Source organism: Penicillium chermesinum, assembly GCF_028974085.1.
Source record: "Penicillium chermesinum strain IBT 19713 chromosome Unknown utg000007l:1.0-2695246.0:1.0-2697696.0, whole genome shotgun sequence".
Lineage (NCBI taxonomy): Eukaryota > Fungi > Ascomycota > Eurotiomycetes > Eurotiales > Aspergillaceae > Penicillium > Penicillium chermesinum.
Genome location: NW_026695317.1, coordinates 502,781 through 525,197, shown reverse-complemented (window position 1 = coordinate 525,197; position 22,417 = coordinate 502,781). Strand labels below are relative to the sequence as shown.

Below are 22,417 nucleotides of genomic sequence, written 5' to 3'. Positions count from 1 at the left end.
GCCGTTACTATCGTCGGGACGGTCCTGAAAGCCTGGCTAGGGCTCTGGTGATATCTCCCCTACCACAACGTCCGGTCCTGTCATAACAAACAAAACTTCAACTGTCTGTTATCATTGTATAGGTAGTCGCACTAGAATGGATCTTTGAAGTAATGCTTCCGCATGCAACTTTAACCTGCGGCTTTCCAAATGAGCGCGGTTTTGATTTTGATTGCTTAGATACCATAGTCGCGTATGAAAAACAAGTAACCAGCCGTGGTACACAACGTCGAGCGATGCTTAACAGAAGAGTTTTGACGGTTTTAAGTCTGATACAAAGACGGAATGAAGGTCGAGTCAAAGTCAAAGAGTGTAGTGGTAACTTTAATTTCGAATACTACTGTATACCGGAGTACCAAGGTGAACAATTAGGAAATGAATCTATAGACGAGATGTCCTCTAAGCTTGAGGGAAGCTCCCGTCAATCCATTGAATCCATTCACTTGTCAGTTACATAGAATCAGACTCAGCATAACCACAAACACGAGCGACGAATTCAAATTCGTAATCATTTCTGCAAGTCGGAAGGTTTGATGAGGGATAAAATTCTCCATTGCCTGCTTCCTCGTATTCTTCCTCTTCCTTAGCAGCGTCGAACATATACCGAAGCACTGCCCGACAGCCCCCTTGCACCCCAGCACGTTGTAAGAAGTTCCTAGTATGCGGTGGCCACTCACTCCGATTGTTACAAAACCACTCCAGGTTTTCTGGGGTAGGAACTCTTCTTGCCTCAAGACACTCTACGGCAATCTGGAAAATATTCACAAAGCCTTTCCGGAGCGATTTGTTGGTTTTGAGATTTCTTCGCACATCGCGATCGAGGTGCACGAGAATGTCGCTATTACTCTTTACCCAATAATGGCCATCATTGATGAACTCTCGGCTGAGGTCGTAATTGACCTCGCCTTGAGAAATCAGAGAGTCCCTCATTCGGGCAGATATGAATCCTCCGACGCACCCTCCGCAGGTACAGCCGTAGCGAAGGTATGCTTCACTGGACCCCAAACCAACCTGGTCCTGCAGCAAGGATAGACAGGATACTGCAGTATCGCAGTGTCCTTCAAAGCGGTCTGATATGTTCAAGACTCTGACAAAAACGCGCTTTTGACTTCGCATTTCCTCTAACTTCTCCTGTAATGCTTCAAGTGGTGTGTTCCCCTTGATATCACGGGCTGACCTCCAGGAGTCAGCATAATGGACATTCTTAAGTAGCCACTGTGTACTTAGGGGCTTGAGTTCACAAGCTGTCAGATGCAGGAGTGTGGATTCAGAGTTGGTTAACCGATCCCAGTCAGTCCCATCGTCAGCATGATTGACGAAAAAGGCTTTGAGCTCTTCGTCCGTCAAAGTAAGAGCTGCATGATGCAGTGGCAATGTGTCACGAAGCCTTTCCATTCTCAAGTCCTGAGGTCTAATATGACGATCACTCTCGTAAATGAGTTGCAATTCCTCAGTTTCAAGCTCTTCAGCCCGGCTTCTCCGCGGGTTGTAATCGGAAGCCGCCGTAAGAGCGTGAGACTGATGCTGGAGGTTGAATGAATATGCAAAACAATGAGATGCTCCAATTCGGCGGAAACCACAAGATCGCCAGAAATTAATAGCACCGAACTGAAGCTGTTCCTTCATTATCAATCGTTCTTCTGCAGATTTACCCTTCAACTGTGATTCGATTTCGGATGTTAGAATTCCAGGACTGACGAAAGCATGTAGAGTCCATAATCGCTCAGACACCGCATTGGACTCAGGATTTTCATCAAGAAGAATGTCGTCGACTGCCTCGTCTTCTGAGCTAAGCCGTTTGGCTCTCTCCAAAAGCAAAGTCGCCATTTTTTGTCCCAGTCCTTTCCGACGTAGGTCGAATGCTGTCACACAGAGTTCTTCAATTATGAAAAGAGGACTGTGAGAAAGCTCATCCCCCCCAGACGCCAGTTCCTCTTTGCACTGGATGATCCTTATACTTCGTCTGGATAAATCCGAATCGATTAAAGATATTGAAGGCAATATCGCACATGCCCTCACTTTCCTCTTCCATTCTTTCCCAGAATTCAGAGCGAATGCATATTCGATCAATGTAGCGAGCAAGAGCATTGGCGACAACACTGCCATCGCAAGTACATTCCGCAACAAGGGTTTTCATCCACTTAGAGTCGCTGAATCCTTCATCTCTTAAGAATAGTCGGATTTTTATTGTTCGTGCCGGGTCATCGGAGGTAGAGTATTCGTGCTCCTCGATTTCCTGTTCGTCATTTGAATCTTCGTTCTGATCTTCCGCCCACCATTCTTCATCAGTGCTCTCCGAACGTTCGGACTCAAAGTCATCTTGGAAGTTCATTTCTGGATGTCAAACATTGTAAGCGGGGCTCACATCCTTCCTATCACTGGAAGAGGGAGAACGCACGGCTTCGCTCGGAGGTGACTTGCATTACCCCTAAATTTCCCTCTTCTTTTTCCCTCTTACTACAGCTTAGCCTCTTGGCTTATTTTGGGCGAGAAGATTGCAATCTGAAAGAAGAGGGTCAAGTCAGCGGAGAGACAGAGCGGAGCCGGTCAATTCGCGAGGGAATTTCCTATTTCTTGAAGGAAGGCTGTCGGAATGACTAACGTATATCTTACGCTATCCTATCGATAGAAAGTGCGGGATGCACAATAGCCAGTATGCATGTGAGGATGGAAAACTCAGCAAAAAGGGATTCGGCGGCTATCTACTCACTACTATTGGCCCTGGAGCGAATCAACAAGCCACGCATGAGTCAAGCATCAGTCTTTTCCAATAAAACTGTCCAGATGGAATGTTACACTGCATAACAAGCTTTACTATATTTGGTAGTGCCAATGTAGCATCATGCCCTCAGCACTGAGGCAGGCATGCATGAGCTTAGTGGGACTGATAAGCCTCATTTGAAGCATAGGCAAGTGAGGGGAAGAAACCGGCGCATATAGAATCACCTGATGTTGCCTGTTTGCCCGATAGGTCGGGCACTGACTGGTTCTCTAACCCCTATCACATTGACATGAAACGTCCTGTGTGATGAAACACCGACCAGATACGTGCATATCGAGGCACCTTAACTCTCGGTCTTCGAATAGCGTGGAAAAGATCATACAGCTAAAGGTGCTGACGAAGCTTTGCTTTCGCATGGTATCCCGAAGCTGGAAAGAGTCAAGTTCCTCATTAACTTCGCTCTCTACAAATAGTGAAGTACTTTCGAAGGACTTGTGTAGAAGGCTTGAGGAACTTGGGACTCATATTGGTCTTCTCCATGAACAAAGAGACCATATCATCTCCTCCATCGAGGGCGCTATCAAGATGACATAGGGTGCAAACACGACCAAAGAAGATACTGATGACTACTATATTTTGACTTGCTGATCACTATCTCAGATTGAGGCCACGAGCTAAAAAGAGCATAATAGATCCGTTTACTTCAAGTGTAACCGCAACTCTGCTATGCGCAGCTCAACAAAAGGACTGGAACCAAGTGAAGCGACTTGTTGAGGCACACGACGATTCCAGCCCCGTGCCACCTAGCTGGCCTGAATTTGGCATTCTCACTTACTGCCTACCATAAGAAGTGGCAGGTTGTGGAGCTATCGCTGGACAAAAGGGTTAAATCCTAATAGAAACTTCCTTGATGTTCAGCCAGCTACCCTTGTAGCTGCTTCGTCGTTGGCTTGGAACGCAGTGAGAGCTTGCTCCTGGAAAGATACCAACTTAGGGACAAGGGCTATGAATAATCCTACTGCACTTTTGTTCGCCATCTTCCGCCAGAACTGGGATATGGCTGAACACCTTGCTGTAGCTGGAGCAAATATAGAGGTGGTGGAAATTTCTGTCTTGATCGCATCAATATACTATCCACCGCAGCCTCCTATAGACATTGGGGCCGTATCAAGTCAATAATCGAGAAAGACGCCGATTGCGAGTCTTTGACTCTGAACGGGGATCTAATTCTGGTAGTCGCTACAGCCTCCAAGTGATGGGATACAGTATACCTTCTGGTCGAGCAAGGAGCGAATATAAACACAGATTTTTATTCAGAAAGGCTCTGAACCTTTTCCAAATTGTGCAAAATCCATTCCTTGAGCTACCTGTAATTGAGCTGCCTTATTCCAGACTCAAGAATGGGGGTTGGGCCAAACTTGGTGGCCTAGCGCCTGGCCTTTGCAGCACAGCGGAGTCATTCACATGATAACACTAACACGGACACAAGTAGACTGAGAGGCAAAATGAAGTCCCAGGTGCCCTCAGGTCTTCGTTTTCGCTTTTTGTCGCATTCACCTTTTCTTTTTCGTTGCATCGAGTGTATGTATCACGGATCGGAGGAACCTACTGCAGATTCCTGGATCAAGTGGCTTGTCCCTGGTTCTTGCTACTCAAGAGCCAATCAGGCCCGACGAAGTCGAGGTCCCAGGCCATGTTGAGTCAGACTCCGTGTCAAGCAGCCTTTTGATTCTGCGCGCTCGGCCCGATCCTCGGACAGTTCGCGCTCGAGACAGAAGGCCAAGACACTTCGTGGTCCACACTGTGATACAATGTCCAAGTCCAAACGGGCTTAGGCAAACCGGCGATACTGAGGACCGACCTGAGTGTACTGCTATTGCAAAGCTGGCGGAATGCACACCACAAAGCCGAGGCCTGGATCGTGTGGTGTTTCACCAAATCTTTCGTACCCAGCCTTTTGCATGCTGGGCCGTGTCGCAGCAGAAATTGACACAATCATGCAAGAGATCATCATTACTCATTTGCCCTTCAAACTTTCTTGGGACAATTATATGCTATTTGTATACTAGGACTAATATAAAGAGATTAGTCTGCTGTAGACGATTCTGTTTGCCGGACTACGTCGCAAGCACGTGTTGGTATATTCTATGCGGGTATCTTCTAAGCCCCGAATTCGAAAAGCGACGGTCGAGATTATTATAATCGCTCTTAGGGATCTACACCTGTGACCCGAGGCTAGTAACACCAGACATCACGCATACTCATCCGGAAGCCAATCAGTACTATGAATATCGGATATATAAAGACTACATCGCCCGTCATGAAACTCTTTCCCCCCAACACCACCAAACCCGAACCCACCACGCCAGCCACTTGCTACTTCATCATGGCCTTCAGGATCTCAGCTCTTGTAGTCCTCAGCTTGTTCGTCGCTGTTGGAAACTGTATACCCGCGGATATAAGCGTGGATATTTCGGGAGTGCCAGGTGCGTGCGGATACTTGACTCCATTTGTTACGGTTATGCTGATAGAAGGGTTAAGGCGCTGATGTGCCGGACGATTTGTTTTACCGCGGGCCTATTCCTCCGAGCAAAAATTTCCAAGGCAGTTTCGATGGTAACAACATCAACATCAATAGTCCAGGTAATGGCGACAGCAATAATATGGGCAACTAAGATCCATGGATATGACTGGGCTCCAGAGTGTCTCGGTGATTCGAGAAGCCACTAGCTGATCACCGAGGATGATTGTGGGAATAGGAAGCTTGATGATGGTCGCTGATCAATAATCTGCTTATTCAGGGGCGGTCATTGCCGTCTCAGGGCTTTCTTTTGGTAGCGAGATCTATTGCAGGACAAAAAATTAGAGCCCGGTGCTGAGATCGGGAATTTTAATTGAGTTCAGTTCCTCTGAATCGTCGTGTTCATCCCGGATACTAGAGATTCATTCTTTGGCCCGGAGACTCGGGTTCTCAGCTCACTACATTCATAATAAACATGACAAAATTCTTTCGTGGAGTTAGGTCAATTTTCGTCTCAGAACTCTTACACGTAAAGCAGCAGAACTGTATTCTCGAAAGCAGTTGGAATCATGCGCATCCTAAAAGATAGCGATAGCTATGGTGATAGTCTTTACTATTTCGAACTGTGGATGGATACTGCCCGCAGCAGCCGAGACAAGTAGTTCCGTCTCCTGATGCATCGCCGGTCTCTCAAAGAGATGCTGCGAAAGGATGACACGTACTGCCAATGGCACTGCCCATACACTGCCTGCAATGGCCGACTAAGCTCGTGGCTATGAGCTTGACATGCGACTTCCTGCTAGTATACAACTCGTGGGTAGGTGGTATGAAGAATCGACCATGTTTCTCCCTGCGTATGCCTGCTAACAAGCCATGAAACGGAAAGGCGTCATGATCTCAGGGGAAGGATTGCGGCCTGCTTGGCATTGAACATATCGGCTGGTATAAATGAGGACGTGATCATGCTGAAACAGCAGGGATCTCGGAAACTGTGTGCTTCGAGAAGTGGGATTGAACTGTGTTCAAGTCCTATTCTGCACTTGTTTTTGAACACCGAATGGTTCAGAGGAAATGGCGGAGGTCCAGTAAGATATGGCTGGATCCTGGGGAGATCTACAGACAAAGAAGAACACTTCCAACACAGGCAACGCATCGTTCCAGCTTTCGAGTTTTAGTGATTTGGCGGATTGCCTGATATGCGTCGCGATCCATGGCTGATATTGCATGTTCTGAGTGGAGAATCCGAAAATGAAAAGAATCCAGAACAGAAGATCCGGGGCCGTATTTTGGAGCTTATTGAAACTTTGTGCGAGGGCGGGGCGAAGAGCTTTCATGATAGTGTCAACGCATGGCGAGAGTGGGGTGGACCATATTCTAGACGAACAATAGGCCAGGATGGCGAGTCGGATCGTTTCGTGTGAGGGACTGAGCGGGCACTCCATGGGCAAGTGAAATAGTCGACGAGTTGCGAAGATAAGATAATTGTTTTTGATCCGCGAATCCTCGTTTTCTATATCACTCGCTGATTCGTAGTATGCGATAAGATGCTGAAATGACCGAAGGGTATCAAGGAGAGGAGGAGGTATGTCTTTAGACCAGGGGGAACTGAAGAATCGCGACCCCAACGATGAAGGAGGCCAGCCGTTCACCCGCAGATAGGTTTCAAACTCCTTTTTTACTTCGTTCTCCCATTTACTGGCCATGCTAAAACTAGGCGAAAGATTGTTCGCCAACGCGCCTACGATCTCGGCGCTGTACATTGTGATTTAGTTAGCCATCTCCGATAGTGAGCGAAATGAAAGCGAAGAGCAACAGTGGGGTCATACCAATAGAAGACCGATAGAGTATTATTTTTGATATTATCATATCCGCCTAGCGCATTCGCGATCTGCTTCAGAGCATTGAGGTGGGCGTGGATCCCTTTCGCCTTTGTATAGAGCACCTAAATTCCAAAGGTCAACTTTTTGGTCTAGTCTCCCGTTTATCATAAGTTACCTCGATAAAGAGAAGCTGTGCTATAATGGGAACAGTGGATTCCCACGTGCTTCGTCGATCATCATTGAGTAGTGTGCGTAGGGAATGCATTGCTTGAACCTTGAGGGACAGTGCGTCGCGACCGATCTTTTCCACGATATGCTGTGGATACCCCGCTCTGGCATAGTTCCACGACTGTGAATAGGCACCTGAAGCGCCGAGGATCTCGATAAGCGTGGGTTGGTCAAGAGCGATTCTGTAGTGCCACTGCGTCATTGTGCTCGCGCAGAAGGGATACGCTGTCCGTGACGTGTACGACTTGACTATATCCCGGTTAGAGCAGTGTTCGATAAATCTGGGGCGGTACTTGCAGATACGAACAGAAGTAGAAATACGTATTGACATTCTGACTGGTCAGCCCTGATAAAGACGGGAATACGTCCAGCGGCCCACATTGGATGGACGGAGCGATCCGCGTGTGCGGACGTGGAAAATGCGCAACTGTCGTGCTACCGGTGGGGAAGGGTTTGATTGAATCCTTGAGCTTTTGCAGCCTGGCGGCTTTGCTAGACCTTCTGGCAAAATTGCGTTTCTCTTTTGCATTCTCAGCCCGGTCCTGCTCGTGTCCGACCCAATAGAAGCCTCCTGGTGAATCATTGAGGCCCCCCGTCGCTCGATGGGGCGCCGATTGCTGAGCTGAAGCCATGCTGGACGTGTATCAGCCAATCAATTAAACTATGTTCCTTTCAAGGTACTTGCACCGGCAGATCGCTGAAAAGGCCTGCAGGCCCTTGACCCGGGCTGAAGGTTCATCTAGTGGTGATGCTACGACCACGGCCCCAGTTTAGTACTATTTAAGTAATATTGGTGCCCCGTAATGCCTGAATACCAAGTGGGGCTCGTTAAAGTCATCTGACTCTTGCGGGGATAAGAAGAGATTGAACGAAGGTTATGCCTAAGGAGGGAAAAATTACTGCTTTGGGCAAAGGCTTTTCTTCCGATTCGTGTGGTTCTCCGTACGACAACCAAACTCGGCAGTTCGCAGCTTTCAAAAAAGGTGAAAGTCCCACCATGCTGGTGATATGGCCCTGCGCTAAGTGCTATTCCAAAAGCACGAAATGCCCGCTAGGCTCGATGTTCTAAGTCGTGGCGAATATCTGAGTTCATATTTACTTGGGGCTAGTAGGTTTGACCTATCATGGTTTTTCGAATGCGGCTGGATATAATAACGTATGGTACAGAAGATCGACGTGCCCAAACCAGTCCCAGCTCATTTCAGCGCAACGCTTTGATCTTTCGAGACTATGTCTTCTTCTAAAGCAACTCGTTCCCGTCCATCAGCTCCTCTAAAGCGACCGAAGGCGTACCGCTTGTTCAGCGACGCCAGGTAAGCTTTACGCTTAGAGCTTGAGAACGAATGGGTGTTGCGAAAATCTTGCAGTATGCGACTGTGTATGATCCAAGGAATCGTAGCGCCAATAGATCTCGGGAGCCGGGGCCCTTTGAATCGATTTTGCCGTGCGAAAAAGACAAGGAGGATGACGGAGATATCGAAGGATATGAGAACCAGCGCGATGAAGAGGACCGGGAGGGAGAAGATGATGCTCCAGACATCTTTCATTTCGAAAGCATGTTTCACCGGTGGGAATGGATTTTGGTGAGACTGAAGGTAGATGTCGCGAGAGGCGGAGAAGTAGGTATTGTAGTTTAGTTGGTAGAGAGACTCTACAAGCTTAGACAGGCGAGTAGGCGTCAGAGGGTCCCAGTTGGGGTATAGCTCCAGGTAGAGGTCATCAGCGATGTATCCGGCCCATTCGTCGAATCCATCGTAGCGGACTTCTTCCCATTCTGCGAAGGGAACTTCGCTGGCTGGGCCAAAATAGGCCCCGGTAACGAATTTGGTGAAATGTGAAATGCTGGTCGATACGTTCTCATGCAGCGATCCCTCGCGGATGACAGTGTTCTTGATCGGTAATGATTGTTGGATATCGCCCTTGTGGTTGAAAGTCGTATTGAACTTTTGTATCGTGAAGTCGGGCTCGCAATGGATACCAATATAATCAGCTGCCAAAGGAAGTATCTCGTAGTCATCGTCGGGGTCTGCCTGCTCTGACATCACAAAAATCGACGATTCGCACATTGTGGAGTTGCCATCATCAAAGGGCGGCAAGAAATAAATAGCCTCTTCCGTGACGTCGTCTCGTCCGTCCAGCCCCCATGGCAATGGTACGATGCAGTGTGACGTTGGATTGCTCGGATTCTGATAGCGCCAATGAAGCTGACCTTCTGTCTCGTTCCAGAATAAGCTCGTGTTTGTTGGAATATGATGACACTGGAGATGTGTTTCGACGCCTAGAGTCGCGGCTTGGTAAACGGCGTCTGGTTTGGATTTACGCTGGATATGAAGAGGGATAAGTGCATGACTTTGAGTGGTCCATGGTAGAGTTAGGATTCCGCCAGATATGCTTGTCCGAACTAGATCGTAATGGAAGTATTCGTCGGCAATATCTGCTTTCTGCAGGATCCTCTGGCTGAATGACTCGGATAGATCCAGCGTAGGGACGGTTGTTGTGATGGTTGATTGGTGGAAGACACCGGCTGCCAGGACCATCAAGACTAGTGTCACGCAAGCAGCCAGTGACACCGCACCTAGAATGAGGCGCCGATCCCGAACAGCTTTGTATAGAGTTGAAAACGGACTTTGAGGGGCGTAATTTAACGAAAGCGCAACCGCCGAGGCCCCTCTTGTGAGAAAGAGCCAAGGCTCCATGAGGCTCATATGCCGAAGCATGGATGTAAAAAGGGAATTCATGCTGGAGGCTATCACAGCCGGAACCAGGTGAAGAATGGTGTGCAACGAACTATGGTGTGATCCGAGTCCGTGGATATATCGGCCATGTTTGTGAGCAGCTTTGACGCCGAGTCCAAGAAGAACCAAGATAGAACAAATTGCCAAAATCTCTACAAAAACGAGGTGTAGGACGAGGAAATGAGGCCGAGGATCTTGACGGACGGCGACATCCTTTGCGGCCTCAAAATTAGAACCTGGTACTTGATTAGTTGTCGTCCGTAAATTGACGAGAGAACGGGTAATACCTTCATTTGGCACAATATTGAGCCTACTGCCGGATTCGTCAATGCGCCAGTGGCATTGCGCCTCTTTGAAAGTATGGTGCAGCTGTCGTGTAGAGAAACGGTCAAATCCAAGACTCCGGTCTGCGAGGATGTTGTCGGGGTGGATTATGTCCGCTGTGATACTGCACATCGCACCAACCGAATCGGGATCGCATCGCAGGAATGACTCTCGTCTTTGATACAAAACGATCAAGAGCAATGCTGCCACAGCTGCGGCGCCGAGAAAGAGTTCTGACCACATAGCAGCGAAAGGGACGACAGTCAGAGCTATTCTTTCAGATGGTCGGCTGGCAGTGACATAAGTCGGGTCCAGCCAATTGTCGAATAGCTGTTCAATACTCAGGAGGAACGTACTGTTAATCGCGCGCGTAATTTTATATTCAAATTCTTCCTCTGAGATCAGATCCATGGCGTTTTGAAGAAGAGGAGGTGAAATCTGGGGCACGGTCCCATTTCTGGAAAGGGGTTTTGTGCGGCTACGGCTGCCACCTTTGTGAAGATGTAGCGTGTCGCTCAAATAAGTTGATAAGCTTGTGAGAAGATCCTGGAAGGCTTTGATGTTGAATTCCAGCTCGGTCATGACATGTGACCTCTCTTGATAGATATGATCAATGACGAGGGAATTGTTTCGAGGGTATATCTGTATATTTGCCTCTCCCATGTGGTATGATACATCACATGCAAAGACAGATGCAGACGGAGAATGCCCGCCAGACGAGACTGAGAGATCAGACATGTTCACATTCAGGAGTAGGGCATATAAGTCGGGCTGTTTACAGCCCGAGCTGGCCTTAAAGATCTGCCCGTCAACGTAAGAGGTCTCCCATGCACGTGTTTGGAAGTACTCGGTGTCCCGGGTGATCACAGTTTCGTACTGCAATCCAAGTGTACAGTTAGGAATATGGAGTTTCCCATCTCCCACCTCGCCATTCAAGTCGATGCCCGATCTGGCCCAGCGAACAGCTCGAGCACCTCCCGGGAGGTCACGTATCTCCATCGATGGGGAGATATTCTCATCCAGCGGTATGTTCCGGCATACATGCTCGGACCAATAGACAGTGTGATTCATTTTCCAAGGAGTGGTGTCGCCTTCGCGCCTGAAAGGAATTGGCACCCACGGAACGCCGAAATCAGGCGACATCGAAAGGGGGAGCCTGCTATCAGACGTGAAAGCAGCCATCCCATTGCCCTGGGTCAAGATGTATTCTCTCTGAGACTCCAGATCAATCAAGGTAGGCCAAGTCTCCAACTCCTCGTATTCCAAGTTCGGCACGTAGTGAAGGCCAAAAACCATAGTTTGCAGTGGCAGTAGGCCCATACGTATCGCAAAGGTCACCAGGGAAATCCAGAACACAGTCCAATGGCCATGTTTTGCAGCGCGGAATGGCGCCAAGGTCTTCTGGCCAAAATTATAGTTCAGAAAGAGAATATTCGCGGGCGCTCCCTCGGGTCGAGACAGTTGATAATACGGCTCCAGGCGTAGCACGTCGAAATCCACCACGCTCCATACCTGAATCAGAAGCACCGCGACGATAGTCGGTACGTAAGTATAGGCGAATTTCTGCAGTGGGGTGATTTCCTCGACACTAGAAAAGAACACAAGCCCTCCGTGCCACTCGCTGTACTGTCGCAGGCCTTCCAAGACGCCTAGCATCGCTAGCATAAGGCAAGCAATGGCCCCGAGGACCTGCGGCTGCAATGTCTTCGGGCGCCAGCACTGCGACCGTTGAGATGCCACATTCCGCAGGGAGTCTGCCCAGACGCTTGTCAGATTAGGTTACGCAAGGGGCATGGCCCCTGGGGGGAACCCAGATACTCACCGATCGCCCGTCTCCACGAGCTCGATCGCTCCACACTGCCATTCTCCATGCTGCCAGGTCCCACAAGGCAGCATGCGGTTGACTACGAGAAGTTCCCCAAGTCGAGTGGCATAATATCCATTAGGAGAGAATAGAGGAGCAGGACTGAAATTGCCGAGAAAGTCCTACCAAACTTTATTCCGTGGCTGAGGCTTAGGTTTCCCTCGAACATCTCGGGCTGGACCCCCCCTTAATTGGCAAATAGAAAACTGTTGCGAAGACTTGGCACCTGTGGCACCATGAGTCACTTTGCTTCCGTGTGGCCCCTAACGCACGTTGGGCCCAAAGTGGAAAAAACTGTTAGTGGGTCAATGAAACCCTGCTGCCTGGGTATCGGAGAGCCTCTGTCGATCTCGCCTATTTCTGTAACACATGCATGGCGTGTTCCTAAACCCCTGAAAGATATTTATAAATGCTATTATTTGGTAGCCCAAGGAAATATGTACAAAGAATGAGTTGGCAACGTCTTCGTTGCATGCGAAGCTGTGCATCGGACAGGCGCGCACCTACCCCCCTTCCGCTCAGGATCACCAAGACTCCTAACAAATGCAAACGAGCCCGACCGGACTCAATGGATGGGTAACAAGAACGCTCCGACACTGACACTTCGTTAGTTCTCTCAAGATAGATCCTGGGTAGCAGAACTCACGAGATAGCAGCAAAACTGGCGCACAAAATGGCGCCTTCCAGGTAATTCGTCTTGCCCTTCAGAACCAGGAAAGATACCAGAATACCGCTGCCAACGAGGGTGATAAGGCCAAAATAATCGAAATGCAAGGTCATGGGTTTACCCAGACCCCATGCAACGAGGACAATCACAGGTGCCACCAGGAGACCGATTTGAATGGCGGACCCGAGCGCGACGCTAATTGCCAGATCCATTTGATCTCTTGCTGCGACCATGACCGCCGTTACGTTCTCTGCGACATTACCAGCCACGGGGATGACGATCAGCCCGACGAAAGATTCGCCCAGGATACCCTTTTCGTTCAGTACATCGAAGCTCGAGGCAAAGAATTCGGCGCAGATTGCGATCAAAACTGTCGAGGTAACCAGCAGGATAAGGGAGTAGATCCGGTTGGCGAATACTTTGTTCTTGCAGCGATGCGGCTGGGCCTTCCGGAAATCGGATTGGTCGTGGCGCTCGGTCGAATTGAGAAGGGGAACACCGGGCTCGGGGTGGATGTCTTCGGGCGATTGGTCCGGGAACGGGGCTGCAGAGACTTCCCGCATTTCCGGCTGTCGTGAGCTCTCGCCGGTGATGGAATCATCGGCGGATGGGTTCGATTCGATATCGCCGAAGAGTTCCTCGAGCGAGGAGCGGATGGCATGTCGTTCAGCTGGGATATCCGCTACTTGGATCCCGGCGGCGCGAGGTCGGAAGAGATGCTTGTGGGTGTTGAATTGGAAGAAAAGGTAAAGAAAATAAATAATTAGTAGAATGACTGAAACGCCGCGGCTAAAGGCCAGGGACATGTGGTCTGCGGATTTGATGCTTTTTACGCTTCCATAGAAAGCTGTGGGGATCATGAGACATGCGACCGTCAGATTCAAGAGGCCAACATATGACTGGGTGAGATCGTTGTTGTATGTCTGATCGGGAGAAAGGATTCCACCCGCGATAATTGCGCTTCCAAGGACGAGTAGCAAGTTGACAAGGATAGATCCGAGAAGGGAGGCCTGGACGACCTTGATGTTATCTTTCATGAGAGCGGTCCTAGAATAGACTTAGTTTGGAGAACAGTATATATGTCGTTGGTATTCAACATACGCACTATATTGAACAAAATGAATTAGTAAAATTATCATCATCAGGAAGTAGATCAGTGAAGTACGAAAGCACACCAGCCATTGCAATTCTGCCGAACTTATGTATCTGGCGTCCAATCAAAGAGCTCAGACTCAAAGGCAATACAGGCCATGGCGAATGGGAATGGTGTAAATCCTCACCGCCTTCTCTAATCGAGGGAAAAAACACTGGGGGAAACCACTCACAAGATAATCAACTCCGCTAAGTTCCCGATTGTGATATTCAACAAGGCCCCCGTTGTCTCCCCCAAATCATGACTCAACTGCTCGGTCGCCAAAGTGAGGGTTATGCTGAGCGGAACGATGGCGATAAGATTCAAGATGAAGACGAGAATAGCGGGACTCGGACATGCTGAAATGAATATCGTCACAATAGCGAAGGTGATTGAAATGATATGCTTGATCTGAAAGAGCTTTCTCCCCTGTTTCCGGAAAGCCAGTGTCGTGCTGTCGCAAAGCGCGCAGGGTATATCTTCGGGCACCGCAGTTACGCGAGAGTATTGTTCAGTCGGATCGGGCCTGAGCAGCTTCTTGAAATGCATCGATATGCTACCTTTAGCTCTGGCGGAGTGGGTTCGACCTGGGAATTCCTCAGAATATCAGTATGGACCATACCAAGGGTCCGGCAGGCAACGAACGATGGCTGAAATCCCACTCCCGGGCTCCACGCCCACCCAAGCTGGATCGGCGTCGATCTCGTATTAAACGAACACCATCCTCGTAGGGCAAACCTGCCCTAATACTCTCATTTTCGACCGAGTCGGCATCAGTGACCATATTTTAACGAAAAGCGACTCAGTATAGAGACGTTGTACTAGAGAAAAAGCACAAGAATCGAAGATCGCGGAATAGGGGTAGGTCTTGGCGTTGGATTTTAGCCAATTCTAATACGCGGCCCTCCAGCACGCGAGAAGCACAAGTTAGATGGGGCTGCGGGATTTGTTTCGGAGCACCGCCAATCAGGGGCTCACTTGCAGCGCGATACCACTGGAATTGCACACAATGCGGTAGTGACCTGCGCCCGCTCTAACTTTTCCCCCCTGGGCGGAATTCTGGCAGGTGGAGTGACAGCGGATTGATCGTATTCAAGCTCGCAGATGTTACAGGAGGAGAAAATCCGCGCAGTGAGGCTGTGACCCTCTCGGCGGGAGGCCTGATGACGGAAGAAATCTTGCTACTACTTCTACTGTCATTGACACCATGCAGCTCTATGCTCTACGAGGCCATTGATCGCACAATTTCGCGACCCTCGTTTTTCGTTCTCGGGTTGGTTCCACCACGCGATTTGGAAAGCTCTTGGCAACCCCTTATCGGCGGGCTCCACTGCAGCGGGCGGTCTGGGGAACATGACAAATTTGATTTATGCAACTGCATGCACATTGTACTCATAATTATGCTTGTCTGGTATGCATATGCAACGGTTTTGGGAATTTGGCCAGACCAGGTGCCTTGCATTGTGTAGCAGCATGCCCAGGTGCTGTCGCTCAAGCGACCGTCTCAAGAGTGTTAGTTGAGAGACGCAATGTCGAGTGGGTGGCGACTGGTGCAGATAATGAGTCTAGTATTGAAATCGCGAAAAGGATATGTTCTCCTGAAGAGAAACATGCTTGGTGCTGGGAGTATTGGTTCCAGCAGGTATTCGATCTCTGAAGTCAAATGACGCTAAACACCTCAATGCAGGAATATGCCGCTATATACAAACCCTAGGTCCTAATAATTAATCATATGGATTTGCTTCGTCAAATCCAATCGCTATCTCCTTGAACCGTGGTACGTAGCTCTCGGCTCCTGGCCAAGCTGTCTCCCTATCAAGATAGTATGTAGCTATCGACTTACATTCTGGACCCCCTCACTCAACCCCTTGCATGCTCGATCTTGGATTTCCCTTCAGAATATCTCGGTTCTACTGCACATCGCTCTTCATGTTGGGCCAACATTGCGGGAGCATGGAGATTTTTGAGACCAAGAATCGGTCATCTGTCACAAGCAGTGGCGAGAATCACCATAGCCGGCCAACGAGTGATCAGGACGGCAAGGATCTTCGACGTATGGGGAAGAAACCTGTTCTCAAGGAGTGCTCATAAACCGCGACGCCCTGCCACTTACGATTTCAGTGGGCTGAAAGAAACCTCTAGCGAAATTTTAGTACTCTTTCGATCCTTGGCTTTAGTTGCGTCCTCTTGGGGACTTGGGAAGGCCTTCTCGGGTAAGCCCTATGTATTCCAAATTGTCTAAACCACCGCTCACTCCGCTTCAGTACCTTTATCAGGCCTCTAGAGAAGTCTGTGCTCAGTTCAGATTTTCCTTGGGCATCAATATACTAAACGATATTAGTGGTGGTTCTGGAGGCACGGTCTATGCCTTCATATTTTCATGGATCGGGACTGCATCTTGTTTTGTGGGGCTCGCGGAGCTGGTTTCTATGTATGATCCTCACAGTATTCAGACGCTGTAGGTGCTGATTATAACAGGGCCCCCACGTCTGGTGGCCAATATCACTGGGCGGCGATGCTTGCACCCGCGAAATATCAGAAGTTCTTGAGCTATATCACAGGTATGTCTCCTCGCCAAGGTGATCTAAAAGAATGCTCACAAGGATCCTGTGTTGTTAGGTTGGTTTGCGGTTCTTGGATGGCAGACAACTTTTACCGCGTGCGCTTTTCTCGCCGGGACGATGATCCAAGGTGCGGCGATTCTCAGTAGCAGTGCATATCATGCGCTCTCCTGGCACGGAACACTCCTCACTTGGGCGTCGTTGGTGTGTGCCCTTGGCGCGAACCTTGTAGGTGGGAGCCTTCTACCGCGAATTGAAACAATTGTTCTGGTGATGCATGTCCTCGGTTTCCTCGGTATCGTTATCCCGTTGGCGTATATGTCAGATCACAAGTCGAAGGAGGAGGTCTTTCTCGAATTCCATAACAAGTTTCCCACGCAAGGCCTGTCCTGGTTTATTGGGATGACCAGCTGTGCGTTTTCGTTTGCCGGCGGTGATGCCGCTGTCCATGTGAGTCTTGGATCTACGCTCGCGTTGAACAGATTGCTTATAAAGACGAGTAGATGGCAGAGGAAGTCGAGAATCCATCACGTGTGATTCCTCGCGCGATGATGTTAAGTGTCGTCGTCAATGGCTGTCTCGGCTTTGGCATGTTGATTGTGACACTCTTCTGTGAAGGCAATCTGGAAGCCGCCATTCATTCCGCTACTGGGTATCCTTTTATGGAGATTTTCTACCAAACAACTAATTCGGTCCCCGGTGCACTTGCAATGTGCTCGATCGTGCTAATCATTCAATGCAGCGCTATTATCGGCGTCCTAGCTGCAGCGTCTCGCCAACTCTGGTCATTCGCTCGCGACAAAGGAGTTCCGGGATGGCAGTGGCTGAAGCAGGTTCGTCGAGTTCGCCCAGCGCAAGCCATCTTACACCTGACTGATATCTTCTCTAGGTCTCTCACTATAGGAGTTTACCTCTCTGGGCGATCTATCTTACTGTGCTTATCAGTTCAATGCTAGCATTGATTAACATCGGCTCCTCGGTAGCATTAGACGACATCCTATCTATGGCTGTGTCTGGGTTGTACCTCTCCTATCTGGTGGTTCTGGTGATGCTGCTCTACCGGCGCCTGAAGGGAGATATATCCGTGTGTGATGACAGCAAGGACGGTATAGTCAATATGCCGGGTGCGAAGCTCGTGTGGGGATCGTTCTACTGCCCAGGAGTCTACGGAATCTTGATCAACATAATTGCCGTTCTCTATACTATGTTGGTTGTCTTTTTCAGCTTCTGGCCCTCGAAGATGAGCCCAGATGTGAGGGAGATGAACTGGAGCGTGGTAGGCATTGGCGGCACAAGCGTGCTGGCTATCGTCTACTATTTCATACATGCCAGGCATATCTATACTGGTCCTGTGATAGAGGTATCGATCAACTAACACAAGTTATATTAGAGGGTACAGCAGTTCCTTTTTGTAAGGGGCGCTATCTGAAGCCGATTGATCTTATGCGTGGACTATGCTAATCTATACGGTAGCATAAGGGGCAGATCGATTGGCTGGGCAGTGAAGACAGCGAACCTATTGGCGGTCAACCTAGGGTTTACGTTGACAATGAATTGAGATGCTTCAGCTAGATTCCAGATTCTAGGCTACCTTTATCTGTCTCCGGAAATTAATGCTGGGAGAGCATTATTGTGCATCTTTCAGTATCCAGAACCTGGTCGAGTTATGGCAAAGGCATGAGGAACGTAGCTTTTCCATTACTTGGAAATGCAGAAGGATTATGAGAGGACACTGTATACATGATATAGTAGATAATAAAGCAGTCATTGCCAACTCTCATAGCAGCTGCGTATTACAATGGCCCTTGATTGTGATGCTCTGAGAAGATCACCAGCGTCCCGCAGCCAGTCCGGCTCAGTTCCCTTGGGCTTTTCAGTGTTCTGTTGGCCAGCAAGGGTAAGTGTTCCCCGCTGGGGTTCTAAGTAAGCTGCCTGGGTTTGACGATGGGACATCAACAGTAGGATTTCCCAGCTTGATCCCACCTTCTACAACATGAACCGATATACATATTGCGTATTTAAGTGGCTTAGCAAGAGTCGACTGGTGTAAGTTCTTTGCTAATTCAGCGATGGTCCAACAACGACCAGGAACAGCAACGTGCGGCTTATATCCCCAGTTTTGTGAAAACTGTGAACGCAACTCCCAGACTGTAACGACCGGTAGCACAACACCAATAAGAAGACCTGCTCTGGAATTAGAGCAGCCTCCGACTCCCTTAATCAGCAGTGTGACTAGACTGCGGCATATCCGCTCCAATGGATATGACTTCATATCCATATCCTCAATGCGGATGTCCTCAAATCATCCGCATTAGCATAACTCTCGCTTACCTTCCCGAGTATAGGCTGTCACCTGCAGGTGATGCTAATGTAGCTTACCAATATTTCTCCCCGCCTGAAAGAAAACCATGTTTGGTCATGACAGAACCAACATCTTTAATTCATATTCTGTGGTGTGAAATATTAGGAAATGAATATGTATCTGAGATCTGACTGTGTGACGATTAAATATGAGGCTATAGACTTAAGAGAATTTGACTCTAATCTTGAGTGTGGCTGCGAAATAAGGATTTTCCGGTAACTTACTTGAGAAATACATATATATTTGACTATTGTTAACCTCCTTCAATTTCACAGCAAACAGAGTGAATAAGGAAAAAAAATATATTTTTTAATAAAACATCCCAATTCTAGATTCAAAATAATAATACCTCTTCCAGCTCTCGATACATTAGAGTTTAAAGATATTCCGACCGTGGAAGCAAGAGAAATCATAGATAGAAGTTCTCAAGATGCGGACTTTGCAATTTTTAAAAGGGGTGTGGATATTCTGCGGATATCCGCATGACGATGTTGTTACATAAAAAATACTGGAGAAAACATAAAAATAATGCATATCCCTCGAGGTCACGGGTCTTGGCACATTTGTATTGTTTGATATCTATTGGATATCCGCAAATAGTTATCCAACGGATATGAGGTCCATATCCAAATCCGCAGTTTGCGGATATGGATTGCGGATATCCTTGGACATTGCGGGTCGTGCCGCAGTCTAGGATAGAGTGAGATAACAGATATTAAAGGAGTATGTTATTTGAAAGCTAAGATATATAGAACATTACCGATATCGAATGGACTTAGATTGGAATGGTGAACTTCTTGATATCGAAGCTGTCGTGGAAGGCTGGTGTATGTGTCTTTAAGACGATTAGCAACACAACTAGCGTACCATTAACTGGAAGCTTTCGAGCAAATAGAAACCGAATGACATTCTTATCTCTGTAAAGCTTCCATGTCCTCTATCCTAGAACCCACAGGTAGTTCTTGATGTTGCCTCTATCATTCCTTGTAGTTCTTATTTGTTCGGTCGATCGACTGATCCTTGACTTGGGTCTTCAATAGACACGGGAGGGCGACCTTGAATCGTGGACGAAACATAGAACGCAGAGTTGTTTGGTGAAGCCTCATCATTCTGAAAAGCTTCATGTCTCCTGCCATCTGATTTATCTGAGTCTAAGCATCGAAGAATTGACTTAGCTGCATTCCTCAATTGCTGATTTGACTCCCATGCCCCTCACCTGATTTGGGACCCGAGCCCCGCTCCGATTTACTATCATCACACCAGTACCCAATATCCTTAATCTCAAAACCGTCGGAATTACCGTTTTCAAGATTCTGGGCTTCTGACATCTTGTAAAGTCCTCGTTAATGGAGAATCGACTGCAAGGCAACATGTGTTTGGCAAACCACTCACTTTAAGCGAGAAACTTGGTGGTCCAGGCCTTTGGCCACCTTACTCAACAACCGCAAAAATGTCCGGGGAATGTACCAACAGACTCGAGGAGAGGGTATTTTGGCTTGTAAAGGGGTTTTCTAAATTTACGCGCTGAAAGCTCTTCTCTTAGTTAACAGATGAGACAAAACAAGCCGTGCAATTCATCGTAATTCTATGGAACATGATTCGACCCCACCTGTGATTCCCCTCACTTCACCTTGTTGACGTGGTCCAATGGGCATCCTTCAAGTTCAACTTTCCGCGCGCAGAAATAAAATTTGTAATTAGAACGCACAAACACTCGCCTCCCACGCAGCCGTCTGGATCGTAGAAGCACTCGACTAGTATGAACTTGCCTCTTGTCTCCTCAGTCTACTAAAAGCTGTGAGGCACAACGCCGTAATGCCTAGTTCAGGTAGATCAACACCACTATCGAACATTCTAACGAGGGATCCGAGCATCCAAGTCCGGAGCCCCGTTACAAGCCAAGGTACGCCCCATATGTTGAAATCGCTCTCCACGAAAATTTATGAGATACGTGTATGGCTCATGGAAATCTCGACGCAGATAACCTCTATCCTCGAGGTTACCCTGAGCTTGCAGCATTTATGAAGACAGACGCGGAAATCAGCATGTTTCGACGATTTGATTATCTCCACCTGCGAGAACTCCTTTATTTGCAGGAAGAGCTTACATCATTAGAAGAGCAGTTGCAAAAGTTTGACGCTTCAGAACCTACGGAAATCAACAATATGAGCCGGCGGCGGGACAATAATGAAGAGCGAAAGAAACTCATGTCCCAGATTCGAGTGCTACTTGTCGAATATGGTGATGCCACCCAATCACTAAGTACATTCAGAATCATGCTAACCAGCACTAAAATTCTAGATGACTTTCTTCTAAACTATGATCGCATCTGTAATCTAAACAAACCAAAAACAACAATCATTCGTCATTTCCGTCGATGGCTCGATAATATGAACCCGCTCGTCAGAGAAGAGTTGGCTGTCTATCACAATGAGAGTGACCTTTGCACTACGTGTCCTAGTGTCTCCGACTACGCTATATTGGAAACTTCGTTTCGTTGGTTGGCTGGCAAAGTCATCGGAATAAAATTTCTCGATTGGGTAAAATCTCTCTTTCCAGAAGTCAAAAGCGACGAATCTGACAATTGCGATATAACCCAGGTATTCCAAACCAAGGTATCTTTTAGGAAACTCTCGATAAAGTTTGAATGATTTAACAAAACATTATCACCAGTCTGATGATAGGTGGGATAGCAGCCAAGTGCAGTACGCATCTGATAACCGCATTCGGAACGCAGCAAAGCTGATGGCGGTTATTGGGGCGTCCACTTCACTTCTCGTTCCTATTATCACTTTATACTTTGTCAGTGCGCCATCCTCTAGACTCATATGTATAGTTCTTTTTACTCTATCTTTCTCCACACTCCTCGCGCTTTTTACAAAAGCCAAGAGCTCTGACATATTTGCTGCAACTGCTGCGTGAGTTAACGACCAATCACGAAGAACCGTGCCTTTTATATTCCAACCATTGGTACTAAACCGATCTTCAGATTCTCGGCTGTTATGGTTGTATTTGTTGGGACGGGGCTGGGTGGTACTTAGGAAATGACCGGAAGGATTTTGTCTAATGTGTCTGGCTGCTATGACAGTAAAGATTCCTACCTCAGAATCCAAGCGATATCTGACCAACGGATATCCAGAATGTCCCTCCGTTTCATTTCGTTGCTGGAAACCCTGCTAGGATAATTGGACGGATCGAGCCAATGAATCCGAGCCAAGATGGTAGCCCTACTGGAGGCACAGATGCTTGAAATAAAACATGTTCAACTGTCTTAGTAAAGCCTTGGGACTATTATACAAACAAGCAAGAGGACCATAATAGAACTATAACGCACGCAGCGTTATATAATAAATATTAGTTTACCTAAGAATCGACAAGATCTTAATATTAGAATAGTACACATGTAGATTTCTGACCATCCCTGGACTTGTCACGGAATAAT

The 22,417-nt window shown here is 48.0% G+C and overlaps 8 protein-coding genes across 8 annotated transcripts; 3 read left to right on the top strand and 5 right to left on the bottom strand.

The window, feature by feature from the left end:
- Window positions 1-489: 489 nt before the first annotated feature.
- N7468_008909 (uncharacterized protein) lies at window positions 490-2,371 on the bottom strand (the record flags this gene model as incomplete). Its single annotated transcript, XM_058478205.1, has 2 exons — window positions 490-1,936; window positions 1,998-2,371. 2 exons carry the CDS (start codon window positions 2,369-2,371, stop codon window positions 490-492), a joined length of 1,821 nt encoding a protein of 606 aa, XP_058326535.1.
- Window positions 2,372-6,304: 3,933 nt separating this feature from the next.
- N7468_008908 (uncharacterized protein) lies at window positions 6,305-7,042 on the bottom strand (the record flags this gene model as incomplete). The annotated part of the gene is made up of 1 exon (XM_058478204.1): window positions 6,305-7,042. One exon carries the CDS (start codon window positions 7,040-7,042, stop codon window positions 6,305-6,307), a length of 738 nt encoding a protein of 245 aa, XP_058326534.1.
- Window positions 7,043-7,238: 196 nt separating this feature from the next.
- N7468_008907 (uncharacterized protein) lies at window positions 7,239-7,661 on the bottom strand (the record flags this gene model as incomplete). Its single annotated transcript, XM_058478203.1, has 1 exon — window positions 7,239-7,661. The coding sequence occupies one exon, from the start codon at window positions 7,659-7,661 to the stop codon at window positions 7,239-7,241; it is 423 nt and encodes a 140-aa protein (XP_058326533.1).
- An 865-nt stretch (window positions 7,662-8,526) lies between these two features.
- Window positions 8,527-12,260, bottom strand: N7468_008906 (DUF3433 domain-containing protein; the record flags this gene model as incomplete). The annotated part of the gene is made up of 2 exons (XM_058478202.1): window positions 8,527-12,143; window positions 12,212-12,260. The coding sequence occupies 2 exons, from the start codon at window positions 12,258-12,260 to the stop codon at window positions 8,527-8,529; spliced, it is 3,666 nt and encodes a 1,221-aa protein (XP_058326532.1).
- A 635-nt stretch (window positions 12,261-12,895) lies between these two features.
- N7468_008905 (uncharacterized protein) lies at window positions 12,896-13,957 on the bottom strand (the record flags this gene model as incomplete). Its single annotated transcript, XM_058478201.1, has 1 exon — window positions 12,896-13,957. The coding sequence occupies one exon, from the start codon at window positions 13,955-13,957 to the stop codon at window positions 12,896-12,898; it is 1,062 nt and encodes a 353-aa protein (XP_058326531.1).
- Window positions 13,958-16,567: 2,610 nt separating this feature from the next.
- N7468_008904 (amino acid permease) lies at window positions 16,568-17,988 on the top strand (the record flags this gene model as incomplete). Its single annotated transcript, XM_058478200.1, has 4 exons — window positions 16,568-16,613; window positions 16,672-17,063; window positions 17,117-17,446; window positions 17,503-17,988. The coding sequence occupies 4 exons, from the start codon at window positions 16,568-16,570 to the stop codon at window positions 17,986-17,988; spliced, it is 1,254 nt and encodes a 417-aa protein (XP_058326530.1).
- A 423-nt stretch (window positions 17,989-18,411) lies between these two features.
- On the top strand, window positions 18,412-18,767 carry N7468_008903 (uncharacterized protein; the record flags this gene model as incomplete). The annotated part of the gene is made up of 2 exons (XM_058478199.1): window positions 18,412-18,510; window positions 18,681-18,767. The coding sequence occupies 2 exons, from the start codon at window positions 18,412-18,414 to the stop codon at window positions 18,765-18,767; spliced, it is 186 nt and encodes a 61-aa protein (XP_058326529.1).
- Window positions 18,768-20,930: 2,163 nt separating this feature from the next.
- On the top strand, window positions 20,931-21,276 carry N7468_008902 (uncharacterized protein; the record flags this gene model as incomplete). Its single annotated transcript, XM_058478198.1, has 2 exons — window positions 20,931-21,237; window positions 21,263-21,276. The coding sequence occupies 2 exons, from the start codon at window positions 20,931-20,933 to the stop codon at window positions 21,274-21,276; spliced, it is 321 nt and encodes a 106-aa protein (XP_058326528.1).
- Between the last annotated feature and the right edge of the window lie 1,141 nt (window positions 21,277-22,417).